Below are 23791 nucleotides of genomic sequence, written 5' to 3'. Positions count from 1 at the left end.
GTCTTATCTTGATTCGGCGGCATAGTGGGATGAAGCGGCCCGGACCAACCTTACACGTACGCTTACGTGAGACCGGTTCCACCGACTGACATGCACTAGTTGCATAAGGTGGCTGGCGGGTGTCTGTCTCTCCCACTTTAGTCGGATCGGATTCGATGAACAGGGTCCTTATGAAGGGTAAATAGAAATTGGCAATTCACGTTGTAGTTTTGGCGTAGGTAAGAAAACGTTCTTGCTAGAACCCTATTGCAGCCACGTAAAACTTGCAACAACAATTAGAGGACGTCTAACTTGTTTTTGTAGCAAGTGTCATGTGATGTGATATGGCCAAAGTTGTGATGAATGATGAATGATATATATGTGATGTATGAGATCATGTTCTTGTAATAGGAATCACAACTTGCATGTCGATGAGTATGACAACCGGCAGGAGCCATAGGAGTTGTCTTTATTTTTGTATGACCTGCGTGTCATTGAGAAACGCCATGTAAATTACTTTACTTTATTGCTAAACGTGTTAGCCATAGTAGTAGAAGTAATAGTTGGCGAGCAACTTCATGGAGACATGATGATGGAGATCATGATGATGGAGATCATGGTGTCATGCTGGTGACAAGATGATCATGGAGCCCCAACATGGAGATCAAAGGAGCTATATGATATTGGCCATATCATGTCACTATTATTTGATTGCATGTGATGTTTATCATGTTTTTGCATCTTGTTTACTTACAACTACGGTAGTAAATAAGATGATCCCTCATAATAATTTCAAGAAAGTGTTTCCCCTAACTGTGCGCCATTGCGACAGTTCGTTGTTTCGAAGCACCACGTGATGATCGGGTGTGATAGATTCCAACGTTCACATACAACGGGTGTAAGACAGATTTACACATGCAAACACTTAGGTTGACTTGACGAGCCTAGCATGTACAGACATGGCCTCGGAACACAGAAGACCGAAAGGTCGAGCATGAGTCGTATAGAAGATACGATGTTGACTAGTCCGTCTCACGTGATGATCGGACACGGCCTAGTTAACTCGGATCATGTTATACTTAGATGACTGGGGGGATGTCTATCTGAGTGGGAGTTCATTAAATAATTTGATTAGATGAACTTAATTATCATGAACTTAGTCTAAAATCTTTACAATATGTCTTGTAGATCAAATGGCCAACGTTGTCCTCAACTTCAACGCGTTCCTAGAGAAAACCAAGCTGAAAGACGATGGCAGCAACTATACGGACTGGGTCCGGAACCTGAGGATCATCCTCATAGATGCCAAGAAAGATTATGTCCTACGAGCACCGCTAGGTGAAGCACCTGCTTTCCCTGCAGAACAAGACGTTATGAACGCTTGGCAGACACGTGCTGATGATTACTCCCTCGTTCAGTGCGGCATGCTTTATAGCTTAGAACCGGGGCTCCAAAAGCGTTTTGAGCGACACTGAGCATATGAGATGTTCGAAGAGCTGAAAATGGTTTTCCAAGCTCATGCCCGGTTCGAGAGATATGAAGTCTCCGACAAGTTCTTCAGCTGTAAGATGGAGGAAAATAGTTCTGTTAGTGAGCACATACTCAGAATGTCTGGGTTGCATGACCGCTTGACTCAGCTAGGAGTTAATATCCCGGATGACGCGGTCATTGACAGAATCCTTCAGTCGCTTCCACTGAGCTACAAGAGCTTTATGATGAACTTCAATATGCAGGGGATGGAAAAGACCATTCCTGAGGTATATTCAATGCTGAAATCAGCAGAGGTAGAAGTCAAAAAGGAACATCAAGTGTTGATGGTGAATAAAACCACTAAGTTCAAGAAAGGCAAGGGTAAGAAGAACTTCAAGAAGGACGGCAAGGGAGTTGCCGCGCCCGATAAGCAAGCTGCCGGGAAGAAGCCAAAGAATGGACCCAAGCCCGAGACTGAGTGTTTTTATTGCAAGGGAAGTGGTCACTGGAAGCGGAACTGCCCCAAATACTTAGCGGACAAGAAGGCCGGCATCACGAAAGGTATATGTGATATACATGTAATTGATGTGTACCTTACCAGTACTCGTAGTAGCTCCTGGGTATTTGATACCGGTGCGGTTGCTCACATATGTAACTCAAAGCAGGAGTTGCGGAATAAGCGGAGACTGGCGAAGGACGAGGTGACGATGCGCGTCGGGAATGGTTCCAAGGTCGATGTGATCGCCGTCGGCATGCTACCTCTACATTTACCTACGGGATTAGTTTTAAACCTCAATAATTGTTATTTAGTGCCAGCTTTGAGAACATTGTATCAGGATCTCGTTCAATTCGAGATTGCTACTCATTTAAATCCGAGAATAATGGTTGTTCTATTTATATGAGAGATATGTTTTATGGTCATGCTCTGATGGTGAATGGTTTATTCTTAATGAATCTCGAGCGTAATGCTACACATATTCATAGTGTGAATACCAAAAGATGTAAGGTTGATAATGATAGTCCCACATACTTGTGGCACTGCCGCATTGGTCACATAGGTGTCAAACGCATGAAGAAGCTCCATGCAGATGGACTTTTAGAGTCTCTTGATTACGAATCATTTGACACGTGCGAACCATGCCTCATGGGTAAAATGACCAAGACTCTGTTCTCAGGAACAATGGAGCGAGCAACCAACTTATTGGAAATCATACATACTGATGTGTGCGGTCCAATGAGTGTTGAGGCTCGCGGTGGCTATCGTTATGTTCTCACCCTCACTGATGACTTGAGTAGATATGGGTATGTCTATTTAATGAAACACAAGTCTGAGACCTTTGAAAAGTTCAAGGAATTTTAGAGTGAGGTTGAGAATCAACGTGACAGGAAAATCAAGTTCTTGCGATCAGATCGTGGGGGAGAATACTTGAGTCACGAATTTGGCACACACTTAAGAAAATGTGGAATAGTTTCACAACTCACGTCGCCTAGAACACCTCAGCGTAATGGTGTGTCCAAATGTCGTAATCGCACTCTATTAGATATGGTGCGATCTATGATGTCTCTTACCGATTTACCGCTATCATTTTGGGGCTATGCTTTAGAGACTGCCGCATTCACTTTAAATAAGGCTCCGTCGAAATCCGTTGAGACGACACCGTATGAATTATGGTTTGGTAAGAAACCTAAGCTGTCGTTTCTAAAAGTTTGGGGATGCGATGCTTATGTCAAGAAACTTCAACCTGAAAAGCTCGAACCCAAGTCGGAAAAATGCGTCTTCATAGGATACCCTAAGGAAACCATTGGGTATACCTTCTACCTCAGATCCGAAGGCAAGATCTTCGTTGCCAAGAATGGATCCTTTCTAGAGAAGGAGTTTCTCTCGAAAGAAGTAAGTGGGAGGAAAGTAGAGCTTGATGAAGTACTGCCTCTTGAAGCAGAGAGTAGCGCAGCTCGGGAAAATGTTCCTGTGGTGCCTGCACCGATTAGAGAGGAAGTTAATGATGATGATCAAGATACTTTGGATCAAGCTCCTACTGAACTTCGTAGGTCCACAAGGACACGTTCCGCACCAGAGTGGTACGGTAACCCTGTCTTGGAAATCATGTTGTTAGACAACGGTGAACCTTCGAACTATGAAGAAGCGATGGCGGGCCCAGATTCTGACAAATGGCTGGAAGCCATGAAATCCGAGATAGGATCCATGTATGAAAATGAAGTATGGACTTTGACTGACTTGCCCGTTTATCGGCGAGCCATAGAAAATAAATGGATCTTTAAGAAGAAGACAGACGCGGATGGTAATGTGACCATCTATAAAGCTCAGCTTGTCGCTAAGGGTTATCGACAAGTTCAAGGGGTTGACTACGATGAGACTTTCTCACCCGTAGCGAAGCTGAAGTCTGTCCGAATCATGTTAGCAATTGCCGCATTCTATGATTATGAGATATGGCAAATGGACGTCAAAACGGCATTCCTTAATGGTTTCCTTAAGGAAGAATTGTATATGATGCAGCCGGAAGGTTTTGTCGATCCTAAGAATGCTGACAAGGTGTGCAAGCTCCAACGCTCGATTTATGGGCTGGTGTAAGCATCTCGGAGTTGGAACATTCGCTTTGATGAGATGATCAAAGCGTTTGGGTTTATGCAGAGTTATGGAGAAGTCTGCGTTTACAAGAAAGTGGGTGGGAGCTCTGTAGCATTTCTCATATTATATGTAGATGACATACTTTTGATGGGAAATGATATAGAACTTTTGGACAGCATTAAGGCCTACTTGAATAAGAGTTTTTCAATGAAGGCCCTTGGAGAAGCTGCTTATATATTAGGCATCAAGATCTATAGAGATAGATCAAGACGCCTCATAGGTCTTTCACAAAGCACATACCTTGATAAGATATTGAAGAATTTCAATATGGATCAGTCTAAGAAGGGGTTCTTGCCTGTGTTGCAAGGTGTGAAATTGAGCTCAGCTCAATGTCCGACCACGGCAGAAGATATAGAAGAGATGAGTGTCATCCCCTATGCCTCAGCCATAGGGTCTATTATGTATGCCATGCTGTGTACCAGACCTGATGTAAACCTTGCCGTAAGTTTGGTAGGAAGGTACCAAAGCAATCCCGGCAAGGAACACTGGACAGCGGTCAAGAATATCCTGAAGTACCTGAAAAGGACTAAGGACATGTTTCTCGTTTATGGAGGTGACGAAGAGCTCGTCGTAAAGGGTTATGTCAAGCTAGCTTCGACACAGATCTGGATGACTCTAAGTCACAAACCGGATACGTGTATATTTTGAATGGTGGGGCAGTAAGCTGGTGCAGTTGCAAGCAAAGCATTGTGGCGGGATCTACATGTGAAGCGGAGTACATGGCAGCCTCGGAGGCAGCACACGAAGCAGTCTGGGTGAAGGAGTTCATTACCGACCTAGGAGTCATACCCAATGCGTCGGGGCCGATGACTCTCTTCTGTGACAACACTGGAGCTATTGCCCTTGCCAAGGAGCCCAGGTTTCACAGGAAGACCAGGCATATCAAGCGTCGCTTCAACTCCATTTGTGAAGGTGTTCAAAATGGAGACATAGAAATTTGTAAAGTACATACGGACCTGAATGTCGCAGATCCGTTGACTAAACCTCTCCCTAGAGCAAAACATGATCAACACTAGAATTCCATGGGTGTTCGATTCATCACAATGTAACTAGATGATTGACTCTAGTGCAAGTGGGAGACTGTTGGAAATATGCCCTAGAGGCAATAATAAAATGATTATTATATTTCCTTGTTCATGATAATTGTCTATTATTCATGCTATAATTGTATTATCCGGAAATCGTAATACATGTGTGAATACATAGATCACAATGTGTCCCTAGTGAGCCTCTAGTTGACTAGCTCGTTGATCAATAGATAGTCATGGTTTCCTGGCTATGGACATGGGGATGTCATTGATAACGGGATCACATCATTAGGAGAATGATGTGATGGACAAGACCCAATCCTAAGCTTAGCTCAAAGATCGTGTAGTTCGTTTGCTGTAGCTTTTCTGAATGTCAAGCATCATTTCCTTAGACCATGAGATTGTGCAACTCCCGGATACCGTAGGAGTGCTTTGGGTGTACCAAACGTCACAACGTAACTGGGTGACTATAAAGGTACATTACAGGTGTCTCCGAAAGTGTCTGTTGGGTTGGCACGAATCGAGACTGGGATTTGTTACTCCGTATGACGGAGAGGTATCTCTGGGCCCACTCGGTAATGCATCATCATAATGAGCTCAAAGTGATCAAGTGGTTGATCACGGGATCATGCATTACGGTACGAGTAAAGTGACTTGCCGGTAACGAGACTGAACAAGGTATTGGGATACCGACGATCGAGTCTCGGGCAAGTAACGTACCGATTGACAAAGGGAATTGTATACGGGGTTGCTTGAATCCTCGACATCGTGGTTCATCCGATGAGATCATCGAGGAGCATGTGGGAGCCAACATGGGTATCCAGATCCCGCTGTTGGTTATTGGCCGGAGAGCCGTCTCGGTCATGTCTACGTGTCTCCCGAACCCGTAGGGTCTACACACTTAAGGTTCGGTGACGCTAGGGTTGTAGAGATATGAGTATGCAGTAACCCGAAAGTTGTTCGGAGTCCCGGATGAGATCCCGAACGTCACGAGGAGTTCCGGAATGGTCCGGAGGTGAAGAATTATATATAGGAAGTGCAGTTTTGGCCATCGGGAGAGTTTCGGGGGTCACCGGTATTGTACCGGGACCACCGGAAGGGTCCCGGGGGTCCACCGGGTGGGGCCACCCATCCCGGAGGGCCCCATGGGCTGAAGTGGGGAGGGGAACCAGCCCCTGGTGGGCTGGTGCGCCCCCCCTTGCCCCCCCCCATGCGCCTAGGGTTGGGAACCCTAGGGGAGGGTGCGCCTCCACTTGCCTTGGGGGGTACTCCACCCCCTTGGCCGCCGCCCCCCTAGGAGATCCCATCTCCTAGGGCCGGCGCACCCCCTAGGGGGCCTATATAAAGGGGGGAGGGAGGGCAGCAACACCTCAAGTCTTGGCGCCTCCCTCTCCCCTGCTACACCTCTCCCTCTCGCAGAAGCTCGGCGAAGCCCTGCTGTGATCACTGCTGCATCCACCACCACGCCGTCGTGCTGCTGGATCTTCATCAACCTCTCCTTCCCCCTTGCTGGATCAAGAAGGAGGAGACGTCATCCGCTCCGTACGTGTGTTGAACGCGGAGGTGCCGTCCGTTCGGCACTTGGTCATCGGTGATTTGGATCACGACGAGTACGACTCCATCATCCCCGTTCTCTTGAATGCTTCCGCTCGCGATCTACAAGGGTATGTAGATGCACTCTCCTCTCGTTGCTAGTTGACTCCATAGATTGATCTTGGTGAAACGTAGGAAAATTTTTGTTTTCTGCAACGTTCCCCAACAGGAAATGAAAATTTTGCACAAAGATATTGGTGAGTAAGAGGTACTGTTCACGCTGGTCATGGAGGAAGGCGGTGAGGCCTGCATTCTCAGCCAAATGATAAAAATCTTCATGAATCCCAGCCTCTTTCAAGAACTCATCACAAGGCCATTCACATGGCCGAACCTCCGCAGTACGAGGGAGATTATACTTGGGCTTCTTGTTCTCTTCACTGTGCTTATCCTTCGAGCTTCGGGTCGACGAGCCCCTCAAAAATCTCTTCATCTTTTTTTGAAATTTTTAGTAACTTAAAATAAAAGTGAACCAAACTCAACAAGATTGATAGCAACTACTCGTACAAGTGCCTAGAGGCCATATCATGCATTAAAACTACTTTTGACCACATAAATTTGACATGCAAGCTCAAGAATAGGGTCACCTAAGCAGCAAAAGTTTGTAATGAATAAAGCACTAGAACAAAAACTAATTGGACCATTGGAGGAGTCACATACCAAAGAACAATCCCCCAAAGCAGTTTTGTGAGAGGAGCTTTGAGCAAGGAGATTGAAAATGGCAGCAAGATGAGCAAGAACTCGGGTTTGAGCTGGCTAGTGATTTTTTTTGGGAGGAAGGAGTGTGTGGTGGCTGGGATAAGTGGAGGGGACCCACGTGGGTTCCACGAGGCAGGGGGCGCGCCCTCCACCCTCGTGGGCACGTGGCTGCTCCCCCTGCTGTGTTCTCAGTGCCAGATATTCTCAAACATTCTAGAAAAAATCATATTTAAATTTCAGGGCATTTGGAGAACTTTTATTTTTGGGGTATTTTTATTGCATGGATAATTCAGAAAATAGACAGAAAAATACTATTTTTGCTTTACTTAATATAAATAACAGAAAGTAAAAAGAGGGTACAAAAGGTTGTGCTTTCTAACTTCTTCCATCTCATGCTCCTCAAAAGGAATCCACTAACAAGGTTGATCAGGTCTTGTTAACAAACTCATTTCGAATAACATGAAACCGGAGAAATTTCAAATAACACTAGGTTACCTCTACGGGGATATGCACATCCCCAACAATAAGAATATCATATTTCTTCTTGACAGTAGGAAGAGGAAATTAAAAACCTCCAATAGTGATTGTTGAAATTTTTCCAATAGAATTGATACTGTGGACTTGAGGTTGTTTCCTCGGAAAGTGTACCATATGCTCATTACCATTAACATGAAAAGTGACATTGCCTTTATTGCAATCAATAACAGTCCCTGTAGTATTCAAAAAGGGTCTTCCCAGAATAATAGACATACTATCGTCCTCGGGAATATCAAGAATAACGAAGTCCGTTAAAATAGTAACGTTTGCAACCACAACAGGCACATCCTCGCAAATACCGACAGGTATAGCAGTTGATTTATCAACCATTTGCAAAAGATATTTCAGTAGGTGTCAACTTATTCAAATCAAGTCTATGATATAAAAAGAGAGGCATAACACTAACACCGGCTCCAAGATCACATAAAGCAGTTTTAACATAGTTTCTTTTAATGGAGCATGGTATAGTTGGTACCCCTGGATCTCCAAGTTTCTTTGGTATTCCACCCTTAAAAGTATAATTAGCAAGCATGGTGGAAATTTCAGCTTTCGGTATCTTTCTCTTATTAATAACAATATCCTTCATGTATTTAGCATAAGGATTCATTTTAAGTATATCAGTCAAGCGCATACGCAAACAGATAGGTCTAATCATTTCAGCAAAGCGCTCAAAATCCTCATCATCCTTTTTCTTGGATGGTTTAGGAGGAAAAGGCATGGGTTTTTGAACCCATGGTTCTCTTTCTTTACCGTACTTCCTAGCAACGAAATCTTTCTTATCATAACGTTGATTCTTTGATTGTGGGTTATCAAGATCAACAGCAGGTTCAATCTCTACATCATTATCATTGCTAGGTTGAGCATCAACATGAACATCATCATTAACATTATCACTAGGTTCATGTTCATTACGAGATTGTGTTTCAGCATCAGAAATAGAAATATCATTGGAATTCTCAGGTGTGTCAACAACAGGTTCACTAGAAGCATGCAAAGTCCTATCATTTTTCTTTTTCTTCCTCTTAGTAGGACTAGGTGCATCAAAATTAGTTCTCTGAGAATCTTGCTCAATTCTCTTAGGATGGCCCTCAGGATATAGAGGTTCCTGAGTCATTTTACCACCTCTAGTCATAACTCTAACAGCATTATCATTCTTCTTATTATTTAATTCATTGAGCAAATCATTCTGAGCCTTAAGTACTTGTTCTACTTGAGTGGTAACCATAGAAGCATGTTTACTAATAAGTTTAAGTTCACCTTTAACACTATCCATATAATCACTCAATTGTTCAAGCATATCAGCATTGCGTTTCAATTGTCTACCAACATAAGCATTGAAATTTTCTTGTTTAACCATAAAGTCATCAAACTCATCCAAGCATTGGCTAGCAAGCTTAGTAAATGGAATCTCACATTTATCAAATCTATAGAGAGAATTTATCTTTACTACATGTGTCGGGTTATCAAGACCATGTATTTGTTCAATATGTGGTAAATTCTTAACATCTTCAGCTTTAATACCTTTTTCTTTCATAGATTTCTTTGCCTCTTGCATATCTTCAGGACTGAGAAATATAATACCCCTTTTCTTCGGAGTTGGTTCAGGAAGTGCCCAATTATTTTCATTAGTCAACATATTATTCAATGGAAATTCAGCTTGATCAACAGTTATTTCCCTGAAAACACGACCAACACAACTATCCAGGTGGTCTCTGGAAGCATCGGTTAGTCCATTATAAAAGATATCAGGTATTTCATTTTTCTTAAGAGGGTGATCAGGCAAAGCATTAAGTAATCGAAGAAGCCTCCCCCAAGCTTGTGGGAGACTCTCTTCTTCAATTTGCACAAAATTATATATTTCCCTTAAGGCAGCTTGTTTCTTATGAGCGGGGAAATAGTTAGCACAGAAGTAATAAATCATATCCTGGGGACTACGCAAACAACCAGGATCAAGAGAATTAAACCATGTTTTAGCATCGCCCTTTAATGAGAATGGGAATAACTTAAGGATAAAGTAATAGCGAGTTTTCTCATCATTAGTGAACAGGGTGGCTATATCATTTAATTTAGTAAGATGTGCCACAACAGTTTCAGATTCATAGCCATAAAAAGGATCAGATTCAACCAAAGTAATTAACTCATGATCGACAAAGAAATCATAATCCTTATCAGTAATAAAGATAGGTGAAGTAGCAAAAGCAGGTTCATATTTCATTCTAGCATTCAAAGACTTTTCTTTAAGTTTAGCTAATAATTTCTTAAGATCAGACTTATCATTGCAAGCTAAGAAGTCTCTAGCAGTTTCTTCATCCATAACATAACCCTCAGGCACAACAGGCAATTCATATCTAGGGGGAGAATCTTCATCATCACTTTCATCAATATTATCTGTTTCAATAATTTCATCCTCTCTAGCCCTAGCAAGTTGTTCATCAAGAAATTCACCTAGTGGCACAGTAGTATCAAGCATAGAAGTAGTTTCATCATAAGTATCATGCAAAGTAGAAGTGGCATCATCAATAACATGCGACCTATCAGAATCAATATCATGTGCAGGTGTTGCAGTTTACTCAAAACAGAAGGTGAATCAAGTGTAGAGCTAGATGGCAGTTCCTTACCTCCCCTCGTAGTTGAGGGAAAAATCTTGGTTCTTTGATCTTTCAAATTCTTCATAGTGATAAGTAGATATAAATCCCAAGTGACTCAAAGAATAGAGCTATGCTCCCTGGCAACGGTGCCAGAAAATAGTCTTGATAACCCACAAGTATAGGGGATCGCAACAGTTTTCGAGAGTAGAGTATTCAACCCAAATTTATTGATTCGACACAAGGGGAGCCGAAGAATATTCTCAAGTATTAGCAGCTGAGTTGTCAATTCAATCACACCTGGAAACTTAATATCTGCAGCAAAGTGTTTAGTAGCAAAGTAATATGATAGTAGTGGTAACAGTGGTAAAAGTAACGGTAGCACTTTTGGTTTTATAGTGATTGTAACAGTAGCAGCGAAAAAGTAAATAAGCGAAGAACAATGTCGGAAAAGCTCGTGGGCATTGGATCGGTGATGGAGAATTATGTCGGATGCGATCGATCATGCAACAGTTATAACATAGGGTAACACAGAACTAGCTCTGGTTCATCAATGTAATGTAGGCATGTATTTCGAATATAGTCATACGTGCTTATGGAAAAGAACTTGCATGACATCTTTTGTCCTACCCTCCCGTGGCAGTGGGGTCCTATTGAAAACTAAGGGATATTAAGGCCTCCTTTTAATAGAGTATCGGACCAAAGCATTAACACATAGTGAATACATGAACTCCTCAAACTACGGTCATCACCGGTAATGGTCCTGATTATTGTCACTTCGGGGTTAACGGATCATAACACATAATAGGTGACTATAGACTTGCAAGATAGGATCAAGAACTCACATATATTCATGAAAACATAATAGGTTCAGATCTGAAATCATGGCACTCGGGCCCTAGTGACAAGCATTAAGCATAGCAAAGTCATAGCAACATCAATCTCAGAACATAGTGGACACTAGGGATCAAACCCTAACAAAACTAACTCAATTACATGATAAATCTCATCCAACCCATCACCGTCCAGCAAGCCTACGATGGAATTACTCACGCACGGCGGTGAGCATCATGAAATTGGTGATGGAGGAAGGTTGATGATGACGATGGCGACGGATTCCCCTCTCCGGAGCCCCGAACGGACTACAGATCAACCCTCCCGAGAGAGTTTAGGGCTTGGCGGCGGCTCCGTATTGTAAAACGTGATGAATCCTTTTCTCAATTTTTTTCTCCCCGAACACGAATATATGGAGTTGGAGTTGAGGCCGGTGGAGCATCAGGGGGCCCACGAGGCAGGGGGGCGCGCCCCCCACCCTCGTGGGCAGGGTGTGGGCCCTCTGACATGGATTCTTCTTCCAATATTTTTTATATAATCCAAAAATAATCTCCGTTGATTTTCACGTCATTCCGAGAACTTTTATTTCTGCACAAAAATAGCACCATGGCAATTCTGCTGAAAACAGCGTCAGTCCGGGTTAGTTTCATTCAAATCATGCAAGTTAGAGTTCAAAATAAGGCCAAAAGTGTTTGGAAAAGTAGATACGACGGAGACATATCAACGCGCCTTCATCTCACGGTGGCGATGTGGTTGGTTGAAGAGTAAAATGCATGGGCAGTCCTAATTCTTTCACGAAAATGTCGACCGGGTCCTAATTCTTTCAAAATGCACATCTGGGTCCTAGATCTTTTTAAGTTGTTCACTTGAGGTCCTAAATCTGCCTGACCACCGCCGACCTGCATGCGTGGCATTTTAACCATGGCTATGTGGACAAGAGTACCCTAGAGGAGTAACGACCGGCCGTGCATATTTGCAAAAAAGCCCTCGAATACTAATTTTTTCACACCGCGGTCCCTTTCTCTTCCCCACCCTCCCTGGCGAAACCGAAGGACGGCGGCGGCGGCGACGCTACTCCGGTGAGAAGCGGAGGTCATCGGTGATAGTAGTCCGACAACATCAGTATTAGGATGGTGCCAAAGCCGCTATGAATAATCCATCATCAGTCGTGTCCATCGCCACGCATGTGCATGCACTACGTACGACGCATGAGCGAGATCAGCCAACGAAGGCACTGGTGGCCCACGGGGCGCTCGCACACCCGCTAGGGACGGACGAGGACGGGAGTGACGAAACTCGCCTGAGCCAAGGAGGAGAAGAGCTACGGCGGCGGGGTTGGACGGATCCGGCCGCGGGGCATCGGATCTGGCCGGTGACGCAAGGGTTCCAGCGAACGGCATCTAGATCAGCTACAGGGGAGATAGGGAGATGATAGACCAGGTGTGAGGATGAGGTGAAGGAAGGAACAGGAGAAAGGGGAGGTGGGCGTCCCTGGGGCGTAGTAGATGTTGTCGTCCGCCAGCGGAGGCTAGTTTTAGCTCGGGCTGGACGCGATGGGAGGCGCGCAGGTTAGGGGCATGTCACCAACGCTAACGTCCCCGATGGTAGCGGGGCATACATGGTGATGGAGTGTCGGCAAAGAGAAGAAAGTGAGGAAGATGACCTAGGGACGGAAGGAGAAATATCACAGGGGCCAATTTGCATAAATATCCAACCGTTGTTGGACCTCCTGTCAACAACGTGGCTAGGGTCAAAGCGCCACTTGCGCAGGTCAGCGGTGGTCAAAAGGAATTAGGACCTTGAATGAACAACTTAAAAAGATTTAGGATTTAGACGCGCATTTTGAAAGAATTATGATCCAATCGACACTTTCATGAAAGAATTAAGATCGTGCATGCATTTTACTCTGGGTTGAATGTAATTTCTTTGTTCTGTGGGGTGCTTCTATCACCGATTTCGTCTTTGATATAGTTCCGGCGGGAAAATATCAGGTGCTACCAAACTTAAGCTGCTACCATGATACAAGCTTCTAGGCCGTTGGATTCTTGGATCGGACGGCTCACAGAGGTTCTGCAACAATTGCAAAAAAGCCTCCTAAAAGTTCAGAAATTACGCATAGGTCCAGCAGATCCAACCACTCCTAGATGTCATCCATCTAAGAATCCGACGGTCCAGAAGCCCGTATCACGGTAGCATCTAAGGCTTGGTAGCATCAGATATTCTCCCCCTAGTTCCGGGTCCTTTCTGAAGAAGGATAAAAAAATGTTCACACTAGCAAGTACTCCTATATTCATGACATTCCTTGCAAAAAAAAAGAGTGAATTCCATTTTTTACCTTGTAGTTGTACATTTGTGACACATATTACCCTATTTAGCGGAACTTTTATCGAAATGTCAGATTTTGGAGACTTTTAACACGGTTTTACCCCAGTTTTACATTTTGTTTGTTTATGGTCAATAGGATCGGCAGGTTGCGTCATTGATTCGTAAAAAAAACTGTAAGGATCGGAGGGCATCATTGGCGATCTTGTCCAAGCTTCTCTTGTCTATCTGTTCCACTCCTTGTGGCCGTCCACATGTTTTTGGATACAGGGCGTCACCTCACACCTTACCTAATGGACACGCATAAAAAAACAAGGGTCCAAAGATTTCAAAAAGGGTATTCTAGACGAATTTTCACTCGAAAGGGTAATTAGTGTCACAAATGTATAAATATGGGGTAAAAAATGGAATTCACTCCAAAAAAAAGGTATATTCATGACAGAGAGAGCGCAGTTCTGTGATTCTTTCTCCACTTGACATCTTTGCCCTCGATGAGCCGACGCAGCCGTGCCAAGTTGGTGCCGCATCCGCGCGCGTACGTGGGATCCCGTCCCACCGCGCGCCGTCGGCCAAGCGTGGCATGACCTGGACGAGCGTAGGCACCGACCTCTTCCCTGGTTGCTCCGCCCGGCCGTGATGTCCCGTCGCATGCACCGTCACCGCCACGTACGTGCAGCCTTGGTTTCGCGGTAATTTGCGCCGACCGACAACACGTCGCCCTCCTAGCTAGGGCAGGAGCACCACGTACGTGCCGGCCGGCGCCGCGTTCGCGCGTGACCTCACCTCTTGTAGCTGCCAGCGCGCGATCGACGAAAGGCAACGCTCAACTTGCACTTAGGAAAACACTAACTTGGTTGACGACGCGTTCGTGCATGTTTCTTTCTGGGCAATTCGGCCGGTGTTTCCGCCAACCACCACGATTCTGCCTTGACAAAAAAAGCTCGCAACGGCCGTCGTGCATCGTATGCCCGCTTGACCAGCACAATTCAATACACTCACTAGTTAAATAGTGAGTCCGCGAGAGCGGCCAGCAAGTGCATGTAAAATGCAGTATCATATGGAGGGCATGCTTAGTTTACGTGCGTTCCAAACAACGCCGGACGCACGCACGCACGCACGCACGCACGACGCGTACGTGAACTTTCCGGTAGCTGCTAGGGCAACTTCAAACCGGACGGGACAGAAACTCCTGCGCCGTTGGGCGGCTACACTACACCTCTCTGTCTCTTAGCTGTTGGCGCCGGTACCAGCCCATGAATATTGTGTGACTTTGCTCCCTGTTCATACGGTCCTGTGTGCAGTACACCACCCACCCTCCTAATCATTCTGCACACCACCACTCCTGATAGCAACCGCAGTCAGCTTTGCGAGCCTGTTCATTGGCAGCCCATCGGCCTGAGAAGCCCTTTCGTCCAGGGCCCGGAGCCTTGAAACAACTCATAAATGCGGCCAATATGGGGAAGCGTGCCGCCCCATGCCTGCACCGCCACTGCATCATCACCAGACAGGATCCGGACGGCTGCGCTCATGCAGATGCAACAGGGACGTGCACAGTCTTCTCGTCCCCCCTCTTGCCCTCTTGGCTCCCTCGGGAGAGAGAAATGGTCAAATGTAAGCAACACAATCACCATGATAAACATACAAGTGGCCGAGCTACTAGCTGGCTTCGCGTCGTCTCATGCATAAGGGCATGTCCAACAATTTGTTTGTCGGTAAATATGTTCATGCCATCAGCCAACAATGTACTACCTCCGTCCCTAAGTAGATGGCGTCTAAATTCAGTGAAAAAGTGAATGCATTCTAAGTTTGACCAAGTATATATTCAAAAATACGAAGATAAACTCCCCGCAAAATAATAGAAATAAAAAATGAAGATAAACAATGTCAAATTGATATCGATATATCATCATTAAGTATTTTTCATGATCTATTTATTCAATATTGTAGTTGTTGGTATTTTCTTATCTATTTATATTCAAACTTAGAAACAATTGACTTTTGAGTAGATTTATGCACCATGTACTTGGGAATGGAGGGAGTATCGTAATCCCTTTAGACTGGTGTTTTAGTCGGGAGAACCACAACGCTGCGACCAACACTCCTATCCAGTGGCGGAGCTAGCACAAGATCTCAGGGGGGGGGGGCAACCAAATGACTAAACTCTTCTTAATCTAACCCTCTAAACAAATTCCTTCAGTAATTAGGCTACGACTGGGGGGGGGGGCAGTGGCCACCCCAGAGCTGCACGTAGCTCCGCCACTGCTCCTATCAGCTCCCCTGAGAGAAAAACAACCCAGTAAAATTAGCCAACCTGCCTAATCTTCATCACGGCCAATTCGAAATTAGGGCCACAACTATTGTATGTATCTCAACTTCCCACCTCCCGCGCACATGATAGAAGGGGCTGCCCGATCATCATGCAGTAACTACCACATGCAATGGTACAACCGTTTTACATGGACGCTATGCGGGCTACCGACTACGGTTGCACATGCATAAGTGAGTCAATTTTACACGCTTTGAGGTGACTTAGGGCTTGACAATGGTGTTGTCATAGGAGTTCCATGTAGAATAAATTTGAGGTCTAGGAGAAAGAAACCATGAGAAAATTCATGTTTTCTTTTAACCGAGAGATGATCTCTCACCACGATATGTCTCAGCATATATTTATTGATATTTAGTATCGGAGATGATACTAAGAAACAACACATTGTACAACACTTTTTATTGTTTTTTATAGATTACATGGCGAGGGTAAAATAAGTCTGTCTTATCAACCATTGTACATGTGCTTATAATCTACGAATATATGAGATTGGTGAGCCGACCAAATAAATGGATGGAGGGAGTACTAAGCTATGATACTACTATGCATTGTAGAGGTAGTATCATACACTGGTATCATATGCGTGATACTAATATATATACTTTTCATCGTGGGCAGCCTAATGGTGAGAGCTCAACATGTTTAGCGTACAATTAATATCATACTCTCTCTGTTTCTAAATATAAGATCTTTTAGAGATTCCGATGCAGATACAAAGCAAAATGAGTGAATCTACAGTATAATATGCGTCTATATACATCTGCATGTAGTTAGTATTGAAATATCTAAAATGTCTTATATTTAGAAACAAAGAGAGTATAAAAAATTAATGTCAGTGTTAATTACATAATTAACGCATAGATTTCCTAACAATGTATGTGTGCGATTAATATTATACTTAATAATACTAACGTGCATTTCACATACGCATTTAATAATAGCAATACTTCCTTCGTTCCTAAATATAAGTCTTTTTAGAGATTCAAATGGACTACAATATACGGATGTATGTAGACATATTTTAAAATGTATATTCACTCATTTTGCTTTGTATGTAGTCACTTGTTGGAATATCTAAAAAAACTTATATTAGGAACGGAGGGAGTAGAAATGATTTAAAATATTAAACTATGATGGTAGACCTGCCACGGCATGCTTGCGTGGGCTGCCATCGCTGCCGGCCAGCTGTGAGCTTTTCCGGTGCACTGTTGCGCGCCTCCCCGTCCCTCTGAGTTTCCACGTCGTTGCCAGCTCCGGTTTGGTCCGGCAGTTGCGGCCCACTCGAAAGGCCAGCCGATGGACATCAGCACAGCACCCACCAGAAGAAAAGACGGTATATATAATACACAAGAAAAAAACATTCCTCTTCGTTTTACACGGCTGCCAACTCGCGTACCAGTTCGCTGTTGCTTTGACGTACACGAACTATACGACGTAGTACAAACTTCAGCAACACATTCGAAACAAATTTCATCCGCAGAGGCTGCGTGGTAGTAGAAAACTTGGGAGAAAAGTTGAAGAAAAGGTCACGTGGTGGCGCCACCGGCGGCCAGCGCCTTTCCACGTGTGGATCCAGTAGGCGCCCGCTGTCCACGCGGCACCACGTGTCGGTGCGCCCAAGGCGGTCGGTTCGGATTCCATGGCCTCTCCCCACCAATCGCCGTAGATCCCGGGCCCACCCGCCACTACCCTTTTTTAATTTAACCCGCGCACGTGTGGACCCCTCCAGCCCAAACCAACCAACCAACCATCCCCTCCCTTCGAGGTTCGACTCGCCCATCGCCGTCCATTTATCCACGTGGCAAAACTGAGATCACGACACGTCGGATAGACGGGGCCGGCCCCACCGCCGCCCGGTCGCACCGCGACACCCGTGAGGTGCGAAAGCGAAACGTAACGCCCGCGACGGAAACAGCGGGTAACTACTTTTCCCAGGATCCTAGAGAGAGAGAGAGAACGGGGGAAGGGTAGAGAGAGAAAGCTACTGCAGAGGGAGGGAGAGTCGCCGCCTATTAATACGCGGCCTCCTCAGCCCCGGTCTCCTCTCCTTCCGGCCCCCGAACCACAGCCCAACCCCTGCTCCTCCCCCGCCTCGCCGTTGACGCCTCCCCCTCTGGTGCCTCGCCCGCGCCGGCATTGGGCGCGTCCCGGAGAAGGTCTCCCCGTCCGGTATGGCTCCTCGTCCCTGTATCGATCGGCGCCGGTGGTTTCTTTGGGTTCGTATTAATTGGCTGCGACCCCGTTGCGGCGTGCGCCTAGTAGATCTCGCGCGGAATTGGTTTCCGGTTGTTTCCCCGGCGTCTCCCCTCGGTGCGCCGGCCGGGACCGGCCGCCCGACGGGGAGCGGATGGCGGTAAAAGCCGTCTCCGTCCTGTTCCATACGTGGAACCGTATCGAAGGCCCCCGAAAGACGGGTGTTTTTGGTTGGCTATCGATTGATCTGTGGGTAGGGGGACGGTAACGGCACGGTCATGGCCGTGGATGGATCGAGGCGGTGGCGGTGGTTGGCGGTGTGGGATTCTTCGCGAGGGTCCCATGCCCGTACCTTCTTTTTGCCCTTTTCCCCAATCCTTTTTGGATGCATTGCAACTTGCAAGGGGAGAGATGGGGAGACTGATTGTCTTGAAAAAATAATTCAAGGCAGTACACCCGCTGGCTTGGGCTTGTCGTCGCGCGCAATTGTCCTTGTTGGTTGGGGTTGATGGGGGCTGTGGCTTTCACTGCCGCCGTTGCGCGGGGCATGTTGCGTCGCCCGGGCTCCATTATGATGTGAAGGCAGATTGATTGCTTGGATTTGCTTGATTGGTGCACTGCGCTATCCCTATCCAATCCCTCAGTTGGTTCCATCCATCAGAGATGAAAACGCACAGCGGCAGCTCAGCTAATCCATTATTGGGTTATAGTTTACGTTCTTGTTGCCACCATTATTAGCACTAGTAATGGCCATGTGCACATGCTTTGTACTTGTCCATGTATGCATTCTCGATTTGCTTCTCAACAGTTGTTTTTCCTTACCTTCTTCCTTCTTTATTTAAACTTCCACCGGTCAATTGTACTATTGTGTTAGGATTTACATAGGGTTTGGGGTTTCAAACTTGGATTATGCGGTTCCCACTTTCTGTAGCCGTGTCATTTTGTTCCATGCTGTCAATTTTAGCTGCTAATGATGGGTGGATGTTCGGTTAAAAAAGTGATGGATGGATGATATGTCATTTTCCAACTAATGTTTGGTGGTGCATAAATGGAATCACACCGTCGTGTCTTCTCATTTCTCCTTGTCCCCCAGGATTCTTATTTCCTATTTTAACTTGCAAGACAAATGTACTAGCTATTTTGTAAAGCAACCCGAGCAGTGTTGTCAGCTGTTCTTGCTTTAGTTTTGGTGTTCCATTAAATAACAAAGTGGTCGTCTTCTTAATGCAGTGTTGGTTGTGACTCTACTCAATTATTGTTCTTGGGCCGGACCCGTCAGATACAGGAGCCTTCCTCTTAGCGATATCAACCGGTATGCGTCCGGGTATTCTCCTTGTTATTTCAGTTATTTACTTCCCCCCCCCCCCCCCTGCTAAATTTGTTCATTGACACAAAATGCAGGGTCTTCTCGCTTGCTGAGTTGGATGCGTTTCATGCACGTTTGCAGTGACGAAAAGATCCCCGTTTTTTATTGATAAGAGGGTTGGTTGAGTGTTCTCTGTTTCATTCTTCAGTCCGGCACTCTACTTCTGTTGTTGGTAGTTTGTAGTTTGACAACAAGACTGACAGGAAGTCTTGTTCTGTTTATGGATTTGAAGACGAGCCACAACTCCCCTGTTTTTGTTGATCCTCTCCCCTCACTAGCCTTGCCTATGACGTACACAACGCCTACTAGCTTCCCATCTTCTGGGCTTTACCTGAACACCCCAAAGAAGAAACCTCTTCCCAGCAAGATCGAAGAGGTTCGTGCTGCCGGATGGCTTGATCTGATGCTGGCCTCCTCACCTCCTCGTAAGAGGCAAAGCAAGGACTTCTTACCCCATGATGTTCAAGCTGATGATCTTGATTTGCGGTATCGTAATTGGATGGTATGTATTTGATTCTATAGCATCTGATAGTATTACAAGGAAACCACACACCGTTAAATTATTTCCATCGTTTTGTTTCGTAGGTGAATTATCCTTCTGCTTTAGGCTCTTTCGAGGCAATTACTGAGCTTGCCCGTGGAAAAAAATTGGCATTGTTTCTTGATTATGATGGAACTCTTTCGCCTATTGTGGACAATCCTGCAAATGCAGTAATGTCTGACGAGGTTTATTTTTAAACCCTTGCTCCACATACAGTTTGAACTGTCATCTCTATGTATGTGTTACAATATCAGTGAATTTTCCATTCTGCTTCTAAAGATTTTTTTTCACAGATGCGTGCTGCTGTGAGGCATGTAGCATCACTTTTCCCGACTGCAATCATTAGTGGAAGATCTCGTGACAAGGTATGTTGTTTATACCAGTTTCTACATCTCGGCTCCTTTCTTACTCTATTTTTCTTCTACCTAAAGTTTCCTGTCCCTCTAGGTATTTGACTTTGTGAAACTAACCGAGCTGTACTACGCTGGAAGTCATGGAATGGACATCATGGGGCCTATTAGGAAGTCTGAGTCCAATGGTCACCATGTGGAATGTGTTAGGTCCACTGATTCAGAGGTGAAGCAACTTTCTTGATTTTGTTCCAACATGATTTTTTCTTCTGTTTCGCAATTTTAATTGTTCACTTGTTTTCACTCATAGGGTAAAGAGGTCAATCTCTTCCAACCTGCAAGTGAGTTTTTACCTATGATAGCTGAGGTATGTATCAATGTCTAAACTCTAAAGGTTACGATGCCATGTTACAACATATAGTTCAGGCTGCTCACCTTGGTGGCTTGCCAGGTGTTTGAAAATCTTAGTGAGAGTATAAAGGACATCGAAGGTGCAAGGATGGAAGATAACAAGTTCTGTGTGTCTGTGCATTACCGAAATGTTGCACCACATGTAAGTCTACATCTAAGAGTTCCTTTCAGTTTCATATATCAGAAACACTTTCTTTTTAAAAATGTTGGCTGGACACTTATCTTCTCTTTGTTTATTGCTTTGTAGGACTACGAAACAGTTCATCAGCGTGTAACTGCTGTTCTGAAGGATTACCCTTGTCTTAGGCTTACCCATGGGAGGAAGGTGAATATTATGCACAGCCACCAGGCTTTATATCAAATTATTTGTTAACTGTAGCATTGTTTTATTCAGCTGTGTTCTTGATTGCAGGTTCTTGAAGTTCGCCCTGTCATTGACTGGAACAAGGGGAAAGCTGTGGAATTTTTGCTTGAATCGCTTGGACTAAGCGAGAGTGACGATGTTCTTCCCATCTATGTCGGAGATGACAAGACTGACGAAGATGCATTCAAGGTAAGTCATGTCTCCGGTTTGCTTGCTTAACATGCAAAACCCATACGACAATTCTTTAGAGTTCTGATGAGGTATATTAAGCTGTCATCTTGGTGCATTTAGGTTCTGAAAGCAAACAACCATGGCTTTGGAATTCTGGTTTCATCTGTGCCCAAGGACAGTGATGCCTTCTATTCCCTGAGGGATCCATCTGAGGTACATATTTTTCTTTATCCTCTGTAAAGAAAAAATAAGAAGACATTACCAGTGCTTCATTGTCTTTTCTACAAATTATCGACAATGCATTATTGAGATGGCAACCACGTAGTCGACTGTCATAGTCTGAGAATGAAATGTTTACATTTAGGTGATGGAATTCCTGAGGACATTGGCAGCATGGAAGGAGGGTTCTAGCTGAGCAGACGGGAAGAACGGTTTTGCTGACCTGGAGAAGCCCCCAATTATATATACAAGCTAACCAAATAAGTTGGCTGATATAAGAGAGTCAGGCCAAAGCTTTTTTGATTTGGCATTTTGTAAATGTGGCTGCCACTTTTTTTGGCACCACCTTTTGTCTTTTGTTAATGGGACTTATCAGTTTCATTCTTTTATTGTTAAAAGGTTCTTTTAGTATATATCAATATAAGCTGAAAAATTTCCTGCTGGTACATTTCATGGTTGAAACGGCCGTCTATGTTTGTCTATTTAATTTATTTCTGTCTGTAGGATACTTATGTAAGCACCGTCTGAAATTGGCCTGTTGCAACATAGCAAAACTCTATTGTATGCTTTGCTGTGGTTGCTGAAGCCAAACCCAACGCCATGGCGTGGCTAACTCCTGCAAACCCAATCAGACTATGAAATAATTTGCAAATAAGTAAAATTTGAGGTTCACTTTGAATCTATATGATTTTCAAACCGGATTGAAGTGCAAGTCTCTTGAATTCTAACTATAAGTAAGGATTGAAGTGTCATGTCCTTTTGATTCTTAACTAGCAATTCCAACAAAAGATTATTTATAGTACATGAAAAGAAAACTCTACAAGTGGAGGAATTTTTGTCTGCAGATTTGAGTGCAAATGAATCTAAGTAAAAAAATGATGGTGTTCAATCCTAAGAATTCAAAAGCTCCAAAAGGCCTATGAAGTTTTTATTTGGATCGAAGGATTTGGATGGAACTGGTACTGTAAAAATTAACGGAGATGTTAAAAAATTGATGTCGGATTTTTAAGCATGGTAAAACAAACGTTGTTAATGGCAATTTATATTGTCGTGATGGTGGATTTGTTGTGCTTGCTAACAGTTTGTTTTAAAGCCCGATGTCCTGTGGTGGAGGACACCAGCTCCCTCCAGAGAAAGGATGGATCAAAGCCAACACCGATGGGATGGACCTGCTATTTTTTTTCTACGCTGATGATTGAGTTATTGGCATCTGAAAGGGCGGTCGTAGTTGCAGTTGAGATGGCTGGGGGGGGGGGGGGGGGGGGGGGGGGGGGGGGGGGGGGGGGGGGGGGGGGGGGGGGGGGGGGAGTTGAGTCTGACTCGCAAGTGGTGGTAAACAAACTCAAGACGAATATCATGATCTATCCGCTTACAGCCCACTTTGTCGACGAGATGAAGGGTTTGCTTCTAACCATAGAGGAGCACAGGGATTTCGTGGGTGAGACTATCAACCAATGGCGTGGCTCACTTATTGGCCAAGGAAGTTTGCAGGAGTGAACTATGCAGAACATGGTTTCATATCCCTCTGGATTGTATCTTGGATGCTTTAAACTTGGGTTTACCCGATATTGTTAAATAAATGCAACACTTCCAACTAAAAAAATATGTTTGTTTTACCATGCTTAAAAAGCCGACGTTAGCTGGTAATCAAAGTCTAAAAGTAAAAAAAAAATCTACCAAGAGGTTTGCGGATGGAATGTTTCTTCCAAAATAGAGTGTAAACGAATTGCAAGGATTTCCATCCTACAAACGAAATGATAAGTATAGTTTTTCTTTAAGATTTAGATGCTAAAAGTCTTTTATTTAGGGAATCCTAAAAAATCTTCCCTTTGAAATCAAAGGAGACTTTGAGGATAACTTTTTTTAGACCACACTATAAATCTGACGTCAGATTTTTTACCATGGCAAATCGAACGTTTTTCATGGCAAATCATGTTCTTCGAGGATGTCAAATGAGCATGACAATCTGCCACGGTTCATTTTTCTTCTTCAGAAAAGTCCAACCTTGCAAACTAAAATTGCCACCATCACACCAATATAAATTGTCAGAAAAAACGTTAGATTTTTCTTTTAGTGTTTCCGTTTTTTGAGGGGGTTGAGGAGAACGTTGTGTGAGGAAAACAGAGGCTATTGGACTTTTTTTTTTTGAGAACCAGAGG

General features: G+C 44.4%; 1 protein-coding gene across 2 annotated transcripts; it reads left to right on the top strand.

Annotated features, from left to right (window-relative positions):
* Positions 1 to 18036: 18036 nt before the first annotated feature.
* LOC125513172 (probable trehalose-phosphate phosphatase 2) lies at positions 18037 to 22080 on the top strand. 2 transcript variants are annotated; one of them, XM_048678205.1, is made up of 13 exons: positions 18037 to 18186; positions 19441 to 19522; positions 19612 to 19692; positions 19809 to 20078; positions 20162 to 20302; positions 20411 to 20482; positions 20565 to 20693; positions 20778 to 20834; positions 20919 to 21020; positions 21126 to 21203; positions 21291 to 21431; positions 21534 to 21626; positions 21778 to 22080. In XM_048678205.1, the coding sequence occupies exons 4-13, from the start codon at positions 19863 to 19865 to the stop codon at positions 21826 to 21828; spliced, it is 1080 nt and encodes a 359-aa protein (XP_048534162.1). In that variant the 5' UTR covers positions 18037 to 18186; positions 19441 to 19522; positions 19612 to 19692; positions 19809 to 19862; the 3' UTR covers positions 21829 to 22080. The 2 variants fall into 2 exon arrangements, with proteins under 2 accessions (XP_048534162.1, XP_048534160.1); XM_048678203.1 differs by having other exon boundaries at positions 19612 to 20078.
* The last annotated feature ends 1711 nt before the right edge of the window (positions 22081 to 23791 follow it).

This window comes from Triticum urartu, chromosome 1 (genome assembly GCF_003073215.2).
Source record: "Triticum urartu cultivar G1812 chromosome 1, Tu2.1, whole genome shotgun sequence".
NCBI classification, from domain to species: Eukaryota; Viridiplantae; Streptophyta; class Magnoliopsida; order Poales; family Poaceae; genus Triticum; species Triticum urartu.
This window is presented reverse-complemented; position numbering and strand designations above follow the sequence as displayed.